Source organism: Solanum dulcamara, chromosome 8 (assembly GCF_947179165.1).
Source record: "Solanum dulcamara chromosome 8, daSolDulc1.2, whole genome shotgun sequence".
Classification (NCBI taxonomy): domain Eukaryota; kingdom Viridiplantae; phylum Streptophyta; class Magnoliopsida; order Solanales; family Solanaceae; genus Solanum; species Solanum dulcamara.
In genome coordinates, this window is record NC_077244.1 from 56,895,931 (window position 1) to 56,916,925 (window position 20,995).

General features: G+C 36.2%; 1 protein-coding gene across 1 annotated transcript; it reads left to right on the top strand.

The window, feature by feature from the left end:
* The first annotated feature begins 14,211 nt into the window (after window positions 1–14,211).
* LOC129900477 (probable NADH dehydrogenase [ubiquinone] 1 alpha subcomplex subunit 5, mitochondrial) lies at window positions 14,212–19,910 on the top strand. The gene is made up of 2 exons (XM_055975461.1): window positions 14,212–14,654; window positions 19,333–19,910. The coding sequence occupies exons 1-2, from the start codon at window positions 14,336–14,338 to the stop codon at window positions 19,521–19,523; spliced, it is 510 nt and encodes a 169-aa protein (XP_055831436.1). The 5' UTR covers window positions 14,212–14,335; the 3' UTR covers window positions 19,524–19,910.
* The last annotated feature ends 1,085 nt before the right edge of the window (window positions 19,911–20,995 follow it).

A 20,995-nucleotide genomic window follows, 5' to 3' on the forward strand; every position in this document is an offset into this window, starting at 1 on the left:
GCTATTTTGTCATTTTGCGATTCCCCAAGGCCGACTTGGCAAGTCGCCAAGTCCATTGGGCGAGCCTCAGCCTCAGCCTCAAAATTTTCAAAATGTTCCCTCTTTAACTCGTCGTTTCAACTTTTCAACTTCTCGGGCCTCACAGTATCTCCCCCTGGAACATTCATCCTTGAATGAGACTTGACTAGCATAAAAGACGTAGAAAAGAGACATAGCAGCCCAACATGAATGCAGAGACATAGTAAAATGCATAAAACATAAAATATTCAATCTCTAGCTAAAACATGATTTAAAACTCATTTCATGAACATGAATGCATATGAAAACATGAAAAGAGATGGAACATAGGATTCGTGAGAGTGAATCATGGATGAAATCAATACCCCAACTAGGAATGGAAGAAAAGAGATGAGGATAACGTGACATCATATTGGCTTTGGCCTTCCATGTAGCACTCTCCACCTCTTGGTTCCTCCACAACACTTTTACAGATGCAACTTCTTTGTTTATCAACTTTCAAACTTGTCGGTTTAGAATCTCAACCAGAACTTCCTCATAGGATAAAATCTCATTCACACACACACTATTCAAAGGCACAATTGAGCTAAGATCACCATCACACTTTCTTAATAATGACACATGAAACACCGGTTCCAACTCTAAAGGCAAATCCAACTCATATTCCACCTTACCGTAATGCCTCAAAATTTGGTATGGGCCTACATATTGAGGGATAAACTTCTCCTTTTTGTCAAAGTGCACCACACCCTTCATGAGTGATATTTTTAAGTAAACCCAATCATTAACTTCAAATTCAAGCTCTTTTTTTCTTACATCCGAATAGGAATGTTATCGATTTTAGACGGTCTTCAATCTTTCTCTAATGAGTCTAACCTTCTCATAGCCTCATGAACCAACTCTGGGCCTATTAAGGAAACTTCACCCATTTCAAATCACCCAATAGGGGACTACATCTCCTATCATATAATGCCTCAAATGGAGCAATTTAAATACTTGAGTGGTAGCTATTACTGTAAGCAAACTTGATCAAAGGAAAATGATCATCCCAATTACCCTTCAAGTCAATTACACAAGCTCTCAAGATGTCTTCCAATATTTGAATAGTACTCGCGGCTTGTCCATCGGTTTGCGGGTGAATAGTTGTACTAAGCTTAACTTGAGTACCAAGACCCTTTTGAAAAGATCTCTAAAATTGAGATGTAAATTGAGTATCTCGATCTGAAATGATAGAAAATGGAACCCCATTAAGCTTAACCAACTCACGAATCTAAAGTTTAGCATAATCCTTAATCGAAAAGGAGGTCTTAACGAGTAGAAAATGCTTTGATTTAGTAATACGGTCAATAACAACCCAAATTAAGTCATATTGTCTATGAGTATGAGGCAAAACCGTAATGAAGTCCTTATTTAAGTCTTCCCACTTTCAAGTAGGAATCTCAATGTCTTGAGCTAAACCTCCAAACTTTTGATGTTCAACCTTCACTTATTGATAATTATGACACTTGACCATGAATTCCACAATATCTCTCTTTATGCCAGTCTACCAATACACCTCTCTTAAATCTTGATACATCTTTGTGAAATCCGAATGAATAGAATACTGTAAACTATGACCTTTGGATAATATCATTTTCCTTAAACCATCAACTTTGAGAATACATAATCATCCTTGATATCTAAGCACACCTTCTCCCTCTTGAGAGAAAACCTCATTATCTTTTTCAGCTATCGGTTTCTTTAACTCAACCAACGTATAATTATTATCTTGCTTTGCCTTAAAATCCACTACAAAAGATGATTCAAGACTATTTTGTTACACCCGTACTTTTGTACCTTGGAAGGTTCTTAAGCTTCTTGAAAGGTTCTTAAGTTTTTAGAAGAATTCTTAAGTTTCTTAAAGCTTCTTAAAGCTTCTCAAGCTTCTTAGAAGTTACCATGGGAGCCGGATAGTCCATAATGCTATCAAACAACTCTAAGAAAGGGAGAATGTGACACCTCATGATAGGGAAGATTGGAAATTGCATTGTAAGAATCCGAAAGAAGTTGGAGACTAAATAATGAGTCATAGGACTCAACTTACTTACGTAAGCTACCAACTTGGAAATCTTACATACTTAAGCTACTTGAGTATATACCAAGCTTACGTAGCAATACATAGGTTCGTAAAGTAAGATAAGATTATGAACCCATGAGGAGGAAAAGAAAGTGACACATAGAAGCATGAGAGAGTGACACGTGGCAACAAGGGAGAGTGCCACGTGGCAGCAAGGGAAAGTGCCACGTGGAAAAAGTTGGGGCAAGGGGTAGACCCCACCTTCCACGTGGCAGCCTATGGTAGGAGGAAGGGATATGTTGGACCAATGAGGGCTTGACACGTGTCACCACTTAGGGCTTGACATGTGTCACCACTTAGGGGTTGACACATGTCACCACTTAGGGGTTGACACGTGTCACCACTTAGGGGTTGACACGTGTCACCCCTAAAGTAGCCTATATATATATATATATATATATATATATATATATATATATATATATATATATATATATATATATATATATATATATATATATATATGTTATGACTCATTCTTATCTACAAGAAATTCATTTATCTTCCTAGTTCAAGAGACTTCTAGAGAAAAAAAAAAGAGAAGAAAAATCTAGAACTAGAGAGAGTAGGTTCGGCCAAGAAGAAAGAAAGGTAAGCCTCTGATTTTATTCCATGAATTAATTATATAGGATATACCATGATGTTATGAAGATGTTATTAATGCAAGTTTTGGCGAGTTTGGCAGATTTCGGGCAAAGTAAGGTTTTCCATTTCAAATTGGAGTTTATGATGATGTTATAAGGTATATTACATGTCCTAAATAAGGTTGGAAGTAGAAAAATTGTATAAGGATGCTTGAAGTTAGAAACAAACTAAATTGAAGTCGTTATAGCTAAATCGAAGTCGCATAGGGTATTGTGATTGTGGGCTGCGGTTGTAGCTGGTGTGGTTGTGTGTTGCAAGGATGTAAAGGGTTCTAAAAAGGGTTCGGTTGCTTCTAGTTTCAGACACATGACCTCCCCATTTAGTATGATTAAAGGTTTTACGAAATAAAGGTTAAAAACTCTATTTTGGTATTATAGTTTTGAGCTAGCTGTTTGAAGTTGTATTGGGTAATGTTGAAGTGATTTATTTATATATATGCTGCTGATTGTTGTTGCTATTATAGTTTTTGACATTTTGGCCGAGTAAAATCTCATGGATGTTGAAGTTATAGGGGAGATGCTGTCTGATTTTCGATAACTTTGAAACTAGTAACTAACTAGTCGAGGGTATTGGATAAGGAAATGATTCCTATGGGTAATTGGTTGCAGAGTTGGAAATCAGAAAGCGAAAGGTCATTAAAATCAGTATTATTCTCATGTTATTAGGTCAAGGAGGTAATGAGGCGAGCTGGATTACAGTTAATCCACAAAAGGTATGTGAAGCTTACCCTTTCTTTTCTTTTGGCATGTCTTAGCCTTAAGTTATATATATATAATTTGGGAGTCATTACACTCATAAAGCGTTGAGTAGGAGTCAAGACCCTTGTTTACTTCTGTATGTTAGAACTTCTGCAATAAGTGGATTCCTCACCTTTCAAGTCTTCTGTAGGATGATAAGTAGTACATATAAGGCTTGCCTATTTCTCTCTTTAAAAGAGGCTTAAGGTAAGTGAAATGATGTCTGGTATGAGTTTAGAGGTAATTCCATTTATAAGTTCCGGATATAATTCGTGACTCCTAGTCACTTTTGAATATTAAGGGTCCTAAAGTAGTTAGATTACTACTCCCGAGCCACCTATATGTTGAATAGTAAGTGGAAATGTAAGTTCCTATTCTGAAAGGCTCTAAGAGGATAAATGTCTCTGATTGCATAAGTTGTATCTCTGATTGCATAAGCTATGTGTTTGATTGCATAAATTGTGTCTTTGATTGCATAAATTGTGTGGCATTATTTTGGTACACGTCTATGGTTCCTGAGGCCCTAATTGATGAAATCCCTAATAACATCTAAAGGGTTCCTCGGAGAATTACTTTCCTGGTCTTCAAGTGACGGTTCACTTGACTGTTTCATTGAGTCTCAGGAGATAACCTAGTTACATGTGGTTTCTCACTACTCTACTCGTGCATACGGTAACCCTTCTTTCATCGAGTCCCATGATGGGCCAGAAACGTTATCATGCACAACTTTATTACTCCTTCACCTAGTCCCGAGCTGGCTATGTATATGTATGTATGAAGTATACGATGATGAAATGCTGTATACGATGAAGTTGAAGCATACAATGATGCCATATATGATGAAGTTATTCACCGAGTCCCGAGCAGGATATATATATATATATATATATATATATGATGATAAGATGAAAATGTGAATCGAGCCACATTCTTTGGCATTGTTTTAAATTATGAATCGGACCGAACATTCCTCGGTATATTTTACTATGTGATAATGGCACTGAGTCCCATAAAAGGGCCGGGTGTGGTACATTATGTACACTACTCTTTCACCGAGTCCCTCACTAAGGGGCCAGATACTTACATAGGCATCCATATAAAAATATAGAGATACACTTGTGATCCCGAGCCCCATAGTGGACCGGATGTACTATGATGAAATATACGATAAGATTATGTCTTATACGACAATATGATGTCGTATACGATGACCTGATGGAATAATATAATGGATGAAAGGGGATGATGATATGGTAATATGATGAAATAGTTATGATACCTGGTTCCTTAGTGAGCCTGGCACAGCGTATGATGATGTATATGACTACGTGTCCTAAGGTGCAGGTACATTAATTTGTTAATTATTACACTTGTCCCCTGCATCCTTGTTTCAGTTATGGTCTTAACTATGATGTGTTATGTTTTACATACTCAGTACATATATTGCAGTGACCTCCCTTTCTTCGGGGGGGAGGGGGCTGCGTTTCATGCCCATAGGTACAGATACTTAATTTAGAGATCTGCCACTTAGGACTCCCACTCAGCTATGTCGGAAGTTCTCTACTATTCTGGAGCCTAGCTTTTGGTGCCGATCGTATAATGTATATAGTTGTTTATTCAGGGGTACGGCGGGGGCCCTGTCCCACCATATGTCACTGTTAATATTCTTAAAGGTCTGTAGGTATATGTAGGTGGGTTGTTTACGAGTTTGATTCAGTTGTGCCTATATGGCATATTATAGATGTTATTATGTTTATGCAGCCTTGTCGGCCCTTGCATGACATGGTGCAAATGAAAGAGGCTATATGTAGACGAATTTGCTATCACCCTCTGGATTCTTGTGTATAGTTCTTGTAATTGAGATTTATGTATACGGGAGTCCAGGTCGGACCCTAGTCACGGCCTACGGAGTTGGATCGTGACATATTTTGTACAACAACACCTTCATTCTCCGAATCAACCAAGCGAACACCCAAGCAAGCTAACCTATGAACATCACGAACTAAATCCATATTTTCATCCCCAACATGGACAACACTATCTATGGACAATCTACTAAGAGCATCGGGAACTATATTTGCTTTATTCGGATGGAACAATATACCCATATCATAGTCCTTCAATAATTCAAGTCATCTTCTTTGTCGACAGTACAAGTCATTTTGATTAAACACATATTGAAATTCTTATGGTCGGTGAATACATAGACACAGACACCATAAAGGTAGTGTTTTCAAATTTTTAAAGTAAGCCCAATCGCCGCCATTTTTCAAATCATGGGTCGGATAGTTACACTTTGAGTTACCTAGAAGCATAGGCTATCACCTTACCATTTTACATCAAAACACAATCAAGACCAACCCTTGAAGCATCACAATACATAACAAACCCCTCGAATCCTTCAGGAAAGGTCAACACCAGAGCGGAAGTGAGTCTATCTTTCAACTCTTGAAAACTTTTTTCACAATTATCAGACCATTGGAATTTCATCTTCTTTTTAGTCAAAGTAGTTAAGGGCAATGCAATGGAGGAGAATCCTCCCACAAACCATCTATAATAACTTTAATACCAAGAGACTTTGAATATCGAAAGGTGAAAAAAGTCCAGTCCAATTCTTAACCACTTTAGTTTTTCTTTGGACCCACCATAATCCCTTCACTGGACATAATATGGCCAAGAAAATCTACTGACCTCAACCAAAACTCACACTTATTAAATTTAACAAAAAAATTTCGGTACTTGAGAATTTGCAAGACAATCCTCAAGTGATCAATATGCTCACTCTTACTCCGAGAATAGATAAATATATTATCAATGAACACAGTGACAAACATATCAAAGTATTGCTTGAACACTTGGTTTATCAAATCTATAGAAGTTGCAGGAGCATTCATTAGTCTAAAAATTATAATAAAAAATTCAAAGTGACCATATCGAGTTCTAAAAGACATCTTCAGAATGTCATATTGTCTCACTCGGAGTTGATAATAACTCGATCGAAGATCAGTCTTTGAAAAGTGGGTTACACCTTGAAGTTGATCGAACAACTCATCAATCTTTGGGATGGGATACTTATTCTTAATAGTGACCTTGTTCAGTTGCCGGTAGTCAATACACATTCAAAGGGAACTATCTTTTTTCCTGACAAAGAGAATCAAAGTACTTCATGGAGAGATACTCAACCTAATGACACACTTATCCAACAAGTTCTTTAACTAATCCTTAACCTCTTTTAGTTCTACCAGAGCCATTAGATAAGGAGGAATAGAGATAGTTGGGTATTGGGAAGAAGATTAATACCGAAGTATATCTTCCTTTCTGGAGGGATACTGGAGAGATCATCAAGAAACACTTCTAGAAACCCATTAATAAGTGAAACTGATTCAAGAGTGGGAACTTGGAATTTGTATCCCTAACCCGTACTAGATGATAGATGCAACCCTTGAAAATTATTTTTTGAGCTTTAAGGCATGAGATGAATCGATCTTTAAACATGAAATTACCATCATTCCATTTTAGGAGTGGCTCATTTGGAAACTGAAACTTAACTGCACGGGTTCTGCAACATATGGAAATGTACATGCATGAAGCTAATCCATACCAAGGATAACATCAAAATTAGTTATATCAAGATATACAAGTTCACATGAAGTTGTTTATAAAAAGTAGAGACCTGACAATTTCTATAGACTCTCTTAGCCAAAACTGACCCACCAACGAGGGTATAGACTGAAAAAGTTTATAACAAGGTTTCGAGGGTAACATCAAATTTCATAGCAAGATAAGGAATAAAAAAAATACAAATTTGCTCCTAGATCAAGCATGGCATAAGCAATAAAGTAAAAGACATGTAACATACCGGTAACCACATCGGGAGACTCCTCTAAGTCCTGCCTAGTCTAAAGAGCACAGAATCAATTTTGGCACTGACTGCCATCGGAACCTGTAGTAGTACCCTGCTGAACTAGACGACCCGTAGCCTGAGTCTGAGACTTGGGTCGACCACCACCTCTATACCTTTTTGTATGGTGACCCGATTTGCCATACCTATAGCACGCACCTGATCCCACCAAGAATTCTCCCCTATGTTTCTTCCATACTTCTTACATGCAAGGATAGCTTGACTGCTTGGGGCTCCTTCTTAAACCTTAGGGTTAGACACCCTATCCTTTTCTAACTTTGGAGTCGGAGTGTTTGAAGAATTTTTACTAGAGTACTTTTGGCTAAATTGAGGACCACCACCATTTTTGAACCTAGAGTGTGAAAAGTCACCACTATTTTTCCTTGCCCTTTTGGGCTCCCTTGCCTTCTCTCTAAGATTTTCATCTTTAATTTGATCGACATGAGTCATGATCCTTGAGATATCCATCTCCAGGATTAGCATGGTGATTTTACATTCTTGGGACACCAAGTTGAAACACCCGATACAAATTTGGTCATGCGAGCTCTAGGGTCGAATACCATGAACAAGGCATATTTTGACAATTGCGTGAACTTGAGGGCATACAATTTTGCACCCATATTCCCTTGATTCAAGTTGATAAACTCTTGAATTTTAGCCTCTTTTAGCTCAAGGAGAAAGAAATGGTCAAGAAACACCTATTTGATCTCTTCCCAAGCAATATGAAATACTTCTCTGACCCGCTCACGGAAAGATCAAACCAAATTCTAGCAGCTCCTTTTAATTGATAAATGGTTAACTCCGTCATTTCCACCAGACTTACCCATATAATCTCCACGATCTCGAGAATGCTTTCAATAAATTCTTGTGGATCCTCGTCCATCTTTGAACCATGAAACTCCAGGGGACTCATACTCATGAAATCACGAACTTTTGTGGTAGTCGTATCTGTATTTGGGTTTGTGGGAGCAACTACCTATCGATTGGCTTGAGCCGCTAAGGCCTGATCAAGTACTTGGAAAAATGACTCAAAACTCTGCATGAGAGAATTGTTAATTCAAAGGGTCATTTGGAGCTTGTTGCTCCTCCTCGGTGTTCCTTTTCATAGGAATCCTTCATAGAGGTATGATTCTATAATTACAAAGAACAAGTATTAGAACGAAAAGTCTTATAGTTCAACTCTATCACATAACATAAGAGTGATGAAATAAGTAAAGTTTCCTAAATGCCTTGTAGCCTCATGGTTATAGATGTGGCGCTCTTCACACTCCTAAACAAGACTCTACTTGAAGTGACATGTTAGACTTTCTAGGATACCTTCAACCTTGTGATCTAATACCAAGTTTGTCATGACCCAAGCTTGACTTTATGCATGACACAATGATCGGAATTTTGAGGGACTCTAGCCAAACCTCTTAGCATTCATCGCATTCATAAGGTAAAAAGAACATCAATGAAAACATAAGGCAAAAGAAAAATCTCAAAATAGGGGGATATATATTCTCATGACCCTCTAAACATGCCTCTACTTCTATTAGATGAGGCTTAGGAAATGTTCCTAGCTCACCAAAATATAAGAATCAAATTCATGAAACATAAGAAAAGTCATAATGTCACGTTCTCGAAACATGAGGGCTCACCAAGGAAAAGTAGTAACAACTCTAGCTAGGAGCGAGAGAATGAGCATGATGATTGTCAGACCCTACATTATGATACAATATAGGCAAAAAGTATGAGTTAGTACATAAAATATACTAAGTACGTAAAAAATGTGTATAATGTAGACAGGATAAAATGATGAGCATAACACATGTGATGCAAGACCAAAAATCATTTAAAAGCATGAGATTTGAAATCAAAGTCATAACATATGGCCAATGCATTATTTAAAATCATCATAAGGGCTCATAATAAAATATTGTTCTTTTGTAGGATATAACCTTTAACCGACATTTAAGACCACGTGAGCTATAACATAAAATTCGGTGTTACTCCCACACCTAAAAGAGAGAGGCTACTTATCAAGGTAGACTTTGTGAGAACATCTTAAACTTGAGATATTTGTGGATCCACTACTAGGCCATAAAGGCAAACCTACGTGAGAAATGTAGTTAGGGACTAGAGGTTGCTACTAGAGTTCCCTTGGGTCGCTCTTGAGCTTTCAGACCGAACCCCACCTCAAAGTCCTCTCGGTGCATTGTTAATATCCCAACACAATTTATAAATCATAGTCATTAACATTATTAAAAAATATAATAATAAATATCAATCATACATCATAATTAAAATAATCATAAGAGTAGCCCATTAACATGGTGATTTATACACGAATGAGAAAAATTGTTCATCTTTATGAATCCTTGAGTCGGTGCGGAAATCTTTCACCATCTTTAACATAAGTTTGTGAGAAAACCTTCACAACCTTTATACTTGCCTGAGAACGTATTTGAAAATATAATTCATCAATATCATAAACTATTCATAAATCCTTCATAAATCTATAAACATAACTTCATCAATTCATACTTTGAAAATAACATAATACATAGGTCCATGAAAACTTAGTTTAAAACATGCAATTCAACTTAAACATGCATAATTGAATCATTAACATTGAAAGAAATCATAATTGAATTGACCCAATGTATTCTCATGAAAACCCTAAAATCATTGAATATGGAGTCAATTGAAAGAGAGAGAAAACCCTTGGAACTCCATGGATGAAAAGAATCCATAGATGAATTCTAAACATAGATGGAAGAAATCTAGCTTGAAACCTGAATAGGAGACTTGAAACTTTGGAGCCTTAGTTTGAAAGAATTTGAGAGGATTTTTTAGAGAGAGAATTATTATAATTAGTGATTGAAGAGAGAATGGGAGAAATTTGAAGGGTTTGGGCATTATAGGTTTAGAATTAGGCTTAAAACAATGTAGTCTAGGAATTAAACTAGTCAAAAAGGATAGAAATACCCTCATTAAAAATCTGTCGGGGATCAGTTGGCAAGGTTGTTCGAACTCGCCTTCCCGGTCAGCGAGTGATTGATCCTTTGGCCTAGCTCGCCAAATTTTTCCTCAGTCTGATTAGAAATCTCTTGAAAAATTTGGCGAGTTCACCTAGCTTGCTGAAGATACCATTCCCTCACACTTTCCTGAAAGTTTTGGCGAGGAAGATTGTCTCGCTAATTCATCTCGGCGAGTCGCCAACCATGCAACCTTCTCGCCAACCTTTTCTGTTTACTGATCAATTTCTTAGAACTTTTTGTCGAGCTCCTTTGCAATTTGGTGAGTCGCCAAGTCCTTTGGTCGAGCCTCAACCTCAAATTGTTCACAATTTTCTCTCTTTAACTCGTCGTTTGAGCTTTTCAATTTTTGGGGTCTTACAAAAGTACTTCTTTAAAGTTATATAGAACTTTACTTTATTGACTGAAACTTCTTATGAAACTATTTATGCTTTCTTTAAAATAGCTAGCTTTTCTCAATACAAATAATGCATTTAGAACCATTTAGGTTTCCTTAAAACTTTTTTCAATGATGACTTAAAATGCTTGAACTTTCTTTGATTTAGAAAATAATGCCTGAAAAATAGTTATGCAAAAGCTTTCAATAATTCTTAGCTAAATAGAGTTCATGTGGTAGAATAAGCATGAACAACACTTTTAAGGATTAGAGACGCAAAAGAAAATACATTCTCAATGATAACATTCAAAATTCAATGAAAAGGAAATCAAGATTCATTCAAAACTCAAGAACTTAGGGTAAAAACCCTAGGTTTAAATCTTACTGACTAAATTTAGATGTAGGGAGCGAGGAAGAACTTAGTCTAATACTCTAAGTAGCCTTACATACCTGATTATGAAGCTATTGGACTAGAAACTTTAGTGGAGATTTGATTTTTCTTGAGCCTAAAATTTTTGATCTTTGAATCTTGGTGCTTGATCTTGAGAAAAAAAAACTTTTTTATGGAGTTCTTAGAGTTTAAGAAATTGGAAAAACCTTGGATGGAAAGTTTCTCTCGATTCTTAATTTTTTTGACTTTAAAGATTTAGGGTTTTGATGGAGTAGAGGAACCATAGGTGGATTTTGAAGAATTGTTTAAAACGAGGATGTTTAGATTGATGATTATGAGAGGAAAACTAGTTAGGTGAATGATATACTCCTTCAAAACACTCAAAAATGACTTTGAATAGGGCTAAATAGCTTGGGAGAGGACCAAAATAACCCTTGAATACATGCATAAAGTTTCTGAAAAAATATCACATCAAGCTTTCATAGAAGGCTTCACGGGCTGTGGAACACTTCATCGTTCGTACTTCGTAATGCCGACCGTAAAATAATGACTGCCTGATAGGCTTCACTAAAATGGGCATAACGTTTACTCTAAATTCTAATTAATGCAAACTTGGTGGTGTTGGAAAGATGATTCATAGACCTTTAATTTGATAGGTTATGGGCTACCTAACTCTTCATATTTTAAGAGATATGATCGTTTGAAATTTCCTCAAGTAAAATCTTATATCAAAACTCAATCGGTAAGGAAACCTTTAACTCAACTTTGTGCTAGAGGATTCTTATGACCTTAATTCATCTCTAAATCTATTCCCACACTAAAGAATTGACCTTAACACCTATTCACAATTAAGAATCACCCGATACGACTCTATACGCATATGAAGAATGATTCATGTCTTAGCTTAAAAAAATTTGGCATGTTATAACGAGTGGATAGTGAAAGCTTTTACCAAGAGTATCAAACCCAGAAGCTCGAGTACATCTCTTAAAAATAAAAGAGAATCTACTGGGATTCTTAGCAACAACATGGGTAGATGTTCACATCAGGTAAAATTAGAATCATAGATAATCAATTTGTTCCACCCACATACATAGGGTCGATCGGCTAGAGTTATAAAAAATGCATGTAATACAACTTTAAACCATTGAAAGAAAGGTATCAACCTTATGTCTCAACGAAAGGCCCCACGAGTGGATGGATCGAGGTGCCAAAATCATTACTCCCGAATGATAGAAGAGAACAAGGCCATAACAAAAGTCTGTTAAGAAGGAGGGAATCAAGATCATCGAAAGTCAACAACGAAGCACCACACTTGTCTGAGTACTGCTTCAACGTGGACATGGGTGACTTCGTTCGACTATCGAGAAAATAAAAGACACAAGGTGGTCATAAAACATCAAGTCTAGCTCCAACTTGAGGAATTCGTGTCTTGTGTGTGAATTCCATAGGTCTCACAGTCACCACATTGGGGACTATTGTCACAACGAATCAAATTGGCCAAGGGTGTGTGTTCATGAGCCCATGCTAAAGTTTCAATCAATTCCTTCAATATCCACGCTAAGAAGTTAAAATTAAGACATTTTGAACTAAATAATTGACGAAAGAGATGTTTTAGACCAAATTATTAATATAAATAATTTTTATTCAAGTTAATATAATTTAAAAATATTTTAAATTATTCTCCCTTTTTTAAAATTATGAGGGGAATTAGTCAAAGATCAACACAGAATAAAGGCGCAAGTGTTAATGACCCCGAATTCCTACCCCCAATATATTGTAAAAGTTGGGCAAACCCAATTCCTCTGATCCAATGCTACAAGTCTAACATCTTAATTAAGAAAAAATTAGTTAAATACACAACTTATTTTATTATATTTTTTAACATTTTCTACAATTTAAAAAAATACAAAAATCCCTACTATCTTCTATTCTCGGATACATCATTTTACGTAATGTATTGATCAAATACATTACTTTAAGTAATGTATCCGACATCGGGATGTCGGATACATCACTTTACGCGATATATCATTCGGATACATCACTTTACACGATGTAAGGCATAATACATAAATTAGCCTCTAAACTTGACTTCAAATTTTAAGTATGACTTCCAACTTTCATAGTGCACAAATAAACACTATAACTATCCATTTTTTAAATAAAAAACACCTGAATCCAACAGCCAAAAAACGTGATATACAAACGCTCCCATGTGGATTTTTGAGCAACTTAGTGGCTTCCACATAATTAAAAAAATTACACGTATTTTATAATTAAAAAAAATTAAAGAAAAGGGATTCATTAAGGGTAAAATTGCCATTTTCGCTTTTTTTACTGTTGTGGGCCTCAAAAATTACACTTGACGTGCTTGAATTGCGTCTCGATCACGCGATTTACCAGGTTGGATTCGAGTGTTTTTTTTGTTTAAAAAATGGATAGTTAAAGTACCTATTTGTGCACTATGAAAGTTAGAGGTCATACTTAAAATTTGAAGCCAAGTTTATGGTCAATTTATGTATTATGCCCGCGATATAACTATCTGATACATCACTTTATGCAATGTATCTGTCGAATACATCACTTTATATGATGTATCAGGTTGTTTTAGGATGTATCCGAATTTCACCAAATTTAAGAAAATCTTGTAATTTTAAAAAAATAAGGATAAAATGTAATTAACTCTTTTAACACTATGAGATTTGTGTAATCCTTCCCTTAAGAGCCCATTTGGATTGACTTATAAGCTGTTTTCAGCTTTTTTGGATGTTTGGGTGACCAAGTTAAAGTCATTTTGTGCTTAAAATAAGTTTCAATAAATAATTAGATTTGTTTAGATGGTGTTATTTTAAGCAGCTTATAAGTTGAAAACAGCTTACAAGTATAAAAAAATAAGTTGAGCTGCACTTACTTGCAACAACAACAATAACCCAGTGAAATCTGCACTTACTTATTTATTTTTAATTTATAAGCAATATAAAATAAATCATCCAAACATGCTCTTAATCAAGTCTGCTCTTTCAACCAGTTAAATCATTTTCCTTCGCCATCTTTGTGAGCTTCGAGCAGGCTTTTCTGTGAAAGCCAAATCGAATAGGAGCTGAGAGAGTGGAAGACAGAGAAGAAAAATGTTTCTACGGAGGTTAGCAAGGCCATTGATGATGATGGCGAATGTGAAGGAAACAACAGGTATAGTTGGTTTGGAGGTAGTCCCAAATGCAAGGGAAGTTCTGATAAATCTGTACAGGAAAACCCTAGAAGAGATCAAGTCTGTACCTGAGGACGAAGGATACCGGAAGGCAGTGGAGAGCTTCACCCGCCACCGCCTCAATGTCTGCGTGGAGGAACAGGAGTCGGAACTGATCGAGAAACGCCTTGGTTGTGGTCAGGTTGAAGAGCTCATCGAGGAAGCCCAGGATGAACTTAAGCTCATTGGTCACATGAACGGTTCGTATAGCGTAATCTTAAATTATTCCTTTCGATTTCGTTTTTTTCTAAATTGTATCTGCTTTGTGAATTAGTGATCGGAGGCAAGGAAAATTGAAGTTTTAATTTTGTCAGAAGGGAAAAAATTGCTTTTATAGAATGGTTATGATACCAGTGATATTATATGAGAGTGAATGTTGGCCCCCAAAACCTAATAAGATGAGTGTGATTATAATGCTGATTAATTTGGACAAAGCTCGGGCGATATTACTCAAGACAAGTAAAATGTACCTATCGAGCCTTCAACTAGTAGTAGTAGTGAGTATTCGCCCTGCTATAAATGGAGCCTTGACTGCTTGATTAAAAAATTACACTCCAGACAATATTGATCCTTTTTTATTTTTTTGAACTTGGTAACTTTGAGATTGATCTTTTCTTTTTAAGCAATGTATGAATGAATTTCATGAAGTTGAATTTCCACACTGTCAATTTTGATTGAATTTCAATCTAGTCAAGAATACTTTTTCTTGAAAAGGTTCACTCTACTCAATAAACTACCTTAGATGTTCTAGAATTCATTTGGGCTCAGATTGTGGGAGAGAACAAGGAGTCCATCCTGTCTCCCAGTAAAATAACTTTCTCCTTGCATTTGTTCTCTCTTCTCTGAGTATTTGGAAGTTCAAGGATTTGTCTCATCTTTTAAGAGCAATTCCTTTGGAATTAGTTTTGTACAAAAAGATGAGTGTTAGAATATGGTGTGGTCTATTAGGTTATTATTTAATATGCATTTGGCAAATGCAACAAATTAGACAATTACCTTGAATAAGGCAGATTCCTTAGGAATCATGTTCCGACACAAGTATGATTTTGTTACAGTAAGGCAGCCTTACTAAAATATGCAAGTGCTAAGAGATTGTTCTTTCAGCAATGCACACTGCCTTATATCCAATATCAACAACCTCTTTCTTCTTTTGGAAATGCCCAGTACATAGACATCTACTTTGCTCACGCTTTCTGGCAGACCTTCATTGGATCTATGTTTTCTCTTTCTCTTTCCTTGTTTTTCATATTTTTCCTTTCTTTATTTTAGAGAAAGTTATTGAAACAAAAACCACCATGCTTACACTCCGGAAACTGGTAATTAACCTGATTGATTTAGCAGCTTCTTCTGGAAAAATATTGTTGGAATTTAAGTGAGTCTCACACTGTAACTGGATCTGGAAGACCAGAAATCTATCCACTTCGTCTTCTACAGAGCTAAATTTTTTGAAGAAAGAAATCCTTTGTCCTTCTCCTTCCCTGCAGAGATAGAGCTACTTATGTTCTAAACAGATTATATGCTCTCTTTCCTTCAACTTCTGTTTAAAATTTGTGTTTATTTCTTTGTGGCATGTCGAAAAGAATAACAGGAATGGAGAGTGAGGATGTGGTGGTCCACTATTGATGGGAGTTTTACTTTTTTTTTTTAAATATAAATTTAAAATTTTAATAGATACTTTTGTTAATAATAATAGTACCAAGTGGGTGCCCAAAAGCTTTGCAGAATAAGTTGGATAGAGTCTTTTTAAATATGCCAAGAGTCTAGCAAATCAACATAGCATCAAAATCATATACATTTCTCATGTACCGCTAAAATTTCAAAAACTGCAAGCTTCTGTATCTGAAACAGAAAGCTGTTGTTGCATTTCCTTCAAGCGTCTTCATTTTTCTCCTGCCACACTGTCCAACTGTTGCACATAGGAACTGTCTTATACAAAGTTTTTAGCTGCTACGTGATCCTTTGTCCCTCTCGACTGAGTAGAAACTTCGTCAGGGTGTTTCAAATTCCCCTGTTGTATTCCAAAAGGTTTAAGTGACACCGTATCCGTCAAATTTGAGTTCAATGCTAAAACAAATGTTTTGGTTCTCTTAGACATTTTCAAACATATAACATCTATTGCCAGTTCGAATATACTTCTATTGCATAAGGTGAATCCTCTCTTCTGCAGATTGTCTTGAGTTAAGCAAGTCTGTTCATGGTTATCCAACCAAAGCAAGCCACCTTAGGGGGTGCTTTTGTGTTCCAGATTCTTTCTTTATCCATGCATTTTTAGGCCCTTTTAGCAAAAACTCACAGTGAATCTGTCCTCTGGCCTTGCCCCTAAACACATATTGTCTAAGTCTGAAGTCAATTATCTTAGCCACCTGTTTACTCAAATTTTGTGTCACCCTTTCCACCTCTTTGTCTTGAAAGTTTCTTCTGAGTTGTATGCTCTATCCATTCCATTTCTGCATTCTGCAATTGTGGCTCCATTATTTAAATTAAGACTATATATCAGGGAACAACTTTGTCCATGTTGACTGTTTTATCCATGTCCTGCCATAATCCCGCCTTTTTGCTTTTTCCTACTTTCAGTTTTACCAAGTTAACAGATAATTAAAAGATAATTACTGGTTTGTTTTCATGGTGCCACTCCATAAGACTTTGTTATCGGTTAAGTGTTGGGGGTGGGCGTCGGTTGCTTTGGTTCGTTTTGATAACATTTGTTTTTTTTTTCCATGTTCGGTTCAGTTTAATCGGTTTTAGGCCTGTCGAATCAAGTATTATCTTAGACCAAAAATGGGTCTCATAATTAAAAAAAAGGGAAAATGAAGCAGCGACTTGGAGTAGTGGCAACTGGTAGGATAGTGTCTTTGGCCAGCGTAGCAGAGGCGCAAAGCACAGAGCATGTTTTTCTAGAATACCCAAGTGCCCACACCTTGCATCTTTTTCCACTTTCTCGTAAATCTTTAAGGACAAAGAGAAGTTCAAAAGAATTTGAGAAATGCTAAAGAAGAAAATGAGTTCTTACTTTCTCTAAGGGTAAATAACAGAAGAACCTGAAATACTCTCAAAATGGCAGACAGTGAACTCTTGTCCTATGGAATATTTCTTTCCCTCGACCTTCTTCAGTGCCGCATCTCTGATTTTGTTCATGATTTGCACTATAGAATGAACCCTATGAACATTATGGATTTGGTTTTCGATGTGGGCATTTGATTTTGGGCTGAAAGTTGGAAGCACCGAAGGAAGGTTTTGAAATATAAAGAGACTTTGAAAACGAAATTATGAAAAAAAAACATGTACTGTGAACTGGCCAAATGCACCTAAAAACCAAAATAGAGAAACAGAAATTTTCGGTTTGGTTGGTTATTTGGTTTTATGCTCACCTCTATTAAGTGAACAATTAGCTCTACATGCCTTACTTTGTTCAGATTATATTTTCCACTGCTCTTCCTCACTTTGAATCCTCCTTAGCTATTTGAAAAGTAAAATTTTCTTTTGTGCTCCCAAAGTCTTCACCGCTAGTTCCCCATTCCCTTTAGATTTAATTACTGACGGCCATTTCACCAGATGCATCTTGTATTTTCGGAAAAGAATTAATTAAACAATTTCCTCTCATTTTAGTCTAGCTGCTTCTCCACGCTCTATGGCTTGTATAATAGTGACATTTAAGTATATAACTAATCCATCCAACACACAATTTATTAAGATGACACAATTTCCTCTCATTTTAGTCTAGCTGCTTCTCCACGCTCTATGGCTTGTATAATAGTGACATTTAAGTATATAACTAATCCATCCAACACACAATTTATTAAGATGACAGTTCTTCCTGGGGATAAGTACTGTTTTCAGGGAAGATGGTTTTGGTCCAAACTTGCAGTAAAACTATGCCATGCTTACACTGCTTTCCAGAAAGATAATTTCCGTCAAACTCGTCATTAACACCATCATTCTTTATAGATCTTGAATAGTATTTCTAACCTCATTGGAACTGCTTTTAGCCAAATTAATATGTGGGCCAGAGACTGCTTCAAATATGAATAGCACCACTCTAAGATACTTTATTTGATATTCATGAGTCCGCTTAGAGTGAGAGCATCACCTGCATATATAGTGTGGGAAATCTCTACTATATTTACATACGCTACCAATTTAGAAGCTTATCCCAATCCCACAATTTTACACTGCATTCTGCTTAAGAACTTCCATCACCAATGAAAACCAAAAATGTGATAAGGGATCACTTCGTCTCAATCGCCTCTGTAAAGGGAAGTAACATTATGGGGATCCGTTTATGAGGTTGGAAGACCGATAGTAGATATACAAGTTTTTATCCCTATCTTCTCATAGCCCATTAGTTGCTTAATCTTTATTAGTAAATACCGATTTACATAGTCATAAGGTTTCTACAAGTCCAAATTGCTCGCAACTCCCGCTTCTCTTTTGTCATTTTCAAGTTTAAATCCTTTTGTGACAAGTAAAGCATATAGTATTTGTCTTCCTTGGATGAGTGCATTCTGAGTACCTATGATTATTTTCTCAATCACCATTTTTCCTTTCATTGAAGATCTTTGCCATGATACCCATCATTTTATAAGATCTGCCAAATAGACATAATGGTCTGAACACTCCTAGTACCATTGCTCCTTAAAAATCAAGACTATCAAGGAAGTATTTGGGTGTTTGATATAAGATTCTGATTGGGTAATTGGGAGTGACTGGATATAAGATTGTGACAGCGAAATTTGACGGACTTATCAATTCCTTGAGTTGGAGTTCTTTTGTCAATTGGGGCTGCTGAAAGATATTTGGTATTATACTTCCCTTTAAAGCTTTGAATAACTAACTTTGCTATGCCAATACCTTAATTATAAAAATTATTTTGTTATGCAGAGTGGAAACCTTGGGGTGTTCCCGATGATTATGAATGTGAAGTGATTGAAAATGATGCTCCAGTACCAAAACACGTTCCTCTGCACCGCCCTGGTCCTCTCCCTGAGGAATTCTACAAGACAATGGAGGTGGTTACTTCTGGCAAATTGGATGCACCTGCAATTTCATCGGGTGACTTGCAATCAAAGTAGGGTCTTCCCATAGCTCCTTTTGGCTATTGATCAGTACATGCCAAGTTTTAGAACTGAACATGTGTTACTCTACCATCCTTGTTTTCTTTGTGATCTTCTATACCTGTTTACTGGATTGACTGGCGCTGGTGGACACAAATGCTTGAACCTTTGGTTAATAAAACAGATTATTATTTTTTTTTTTTTTGGGGGGGGGGGGGTGGTGGTGTTGGAAACTAGCAGACAGTTGCCATCTTCTTTTGTTTGGAAAAGCATCAACATGGTGTATTTGGTATGAGGGAAGTCATTTTCCATGATTAATATATCTTCTAAAAGAATGTTTTCTGGTGTGTTCGGTTGGCAGAAAATACTTTATGAAAAATATGTATATTATAGATAATTATGATACTAACGCATTCTTTTGATGGATCTTTGAGTATTGAGAGATTAATAGTTATGCAAATTATGGGTTGGAGCAAGTGACATAAAACTAGAAGTTTTTTTTTTGTTTAACTGGATAATATTATTTGCAAAGAAGCTTAAGTAGCACTATTACAAGGAATAGTATTGTTCCTTGTATACATTGTAGCGTTGGTTGTTATCAAATTACTACTATGTTAAAATTTTCATTGTAAACTGCCCACACTGCCTCATTTGCAAGCACCAGAGGAACAAGCAAAATCCTTATACTCCGTCTAATACAGTTAAAATATTGTTTAGTAGGTAATCTGTTGTACCCGCGGAGAAGTCAAATGAAAAATTGATCTCATTTGGAGCCTTAATCTTCCAAATCCAGTTGAAGTTATTGTTATTCTGTTGAACAAAGCTGTCATCTTTGGAGTCTTAAGAGCTTGTAAGCAAATTTTGTTGTGAATAGATCATCTGAAGTTAGACACCACACGAGTTTATCATTAACGGAGCTTGTACTAGGGACATAAGTATTTTGTATAGCAAAAATGAGAGCCTGGGGTAAGGAGAAGGATAATCTATTAAAATTCCAAACACAATTATTGAAAAGGTCTTTGATCTTAACAACAGTTTAGAGGACCTTGAATACAACTTCTAATGTTATTATAGTAAGGTATCCAAATATCATGCCAAAAGTTAACTGAACAACCAATATTGAAGACCCAGGAGGTAGCATTATTACATGTTTTTCCATCCATTAAGGATGCACTTCCAGGTGGATGATGAATCAATATTTAGAGATAACAACATTATCCCATGGAGTTTTAGGATTCTTGAAAAGCCTTCTTGTGAGGCTAGCATGCGTGACACTATTCATTACTTCTATCTTCTTGTCAATTTTAACACTTAAAATGCACCAGCAAACGCCGGAGATTACGATGATCACATCCCCATCCCTCGATGTTGTTTCCCAGCCCTGTATAGATGTAACACCTATGAATCTAGATACAACACTATCTGAAACATCCTTCAAACAAAAATTACTCACACCGTACTCTTCCATAGCGGGGACTGTCAATGCAAGT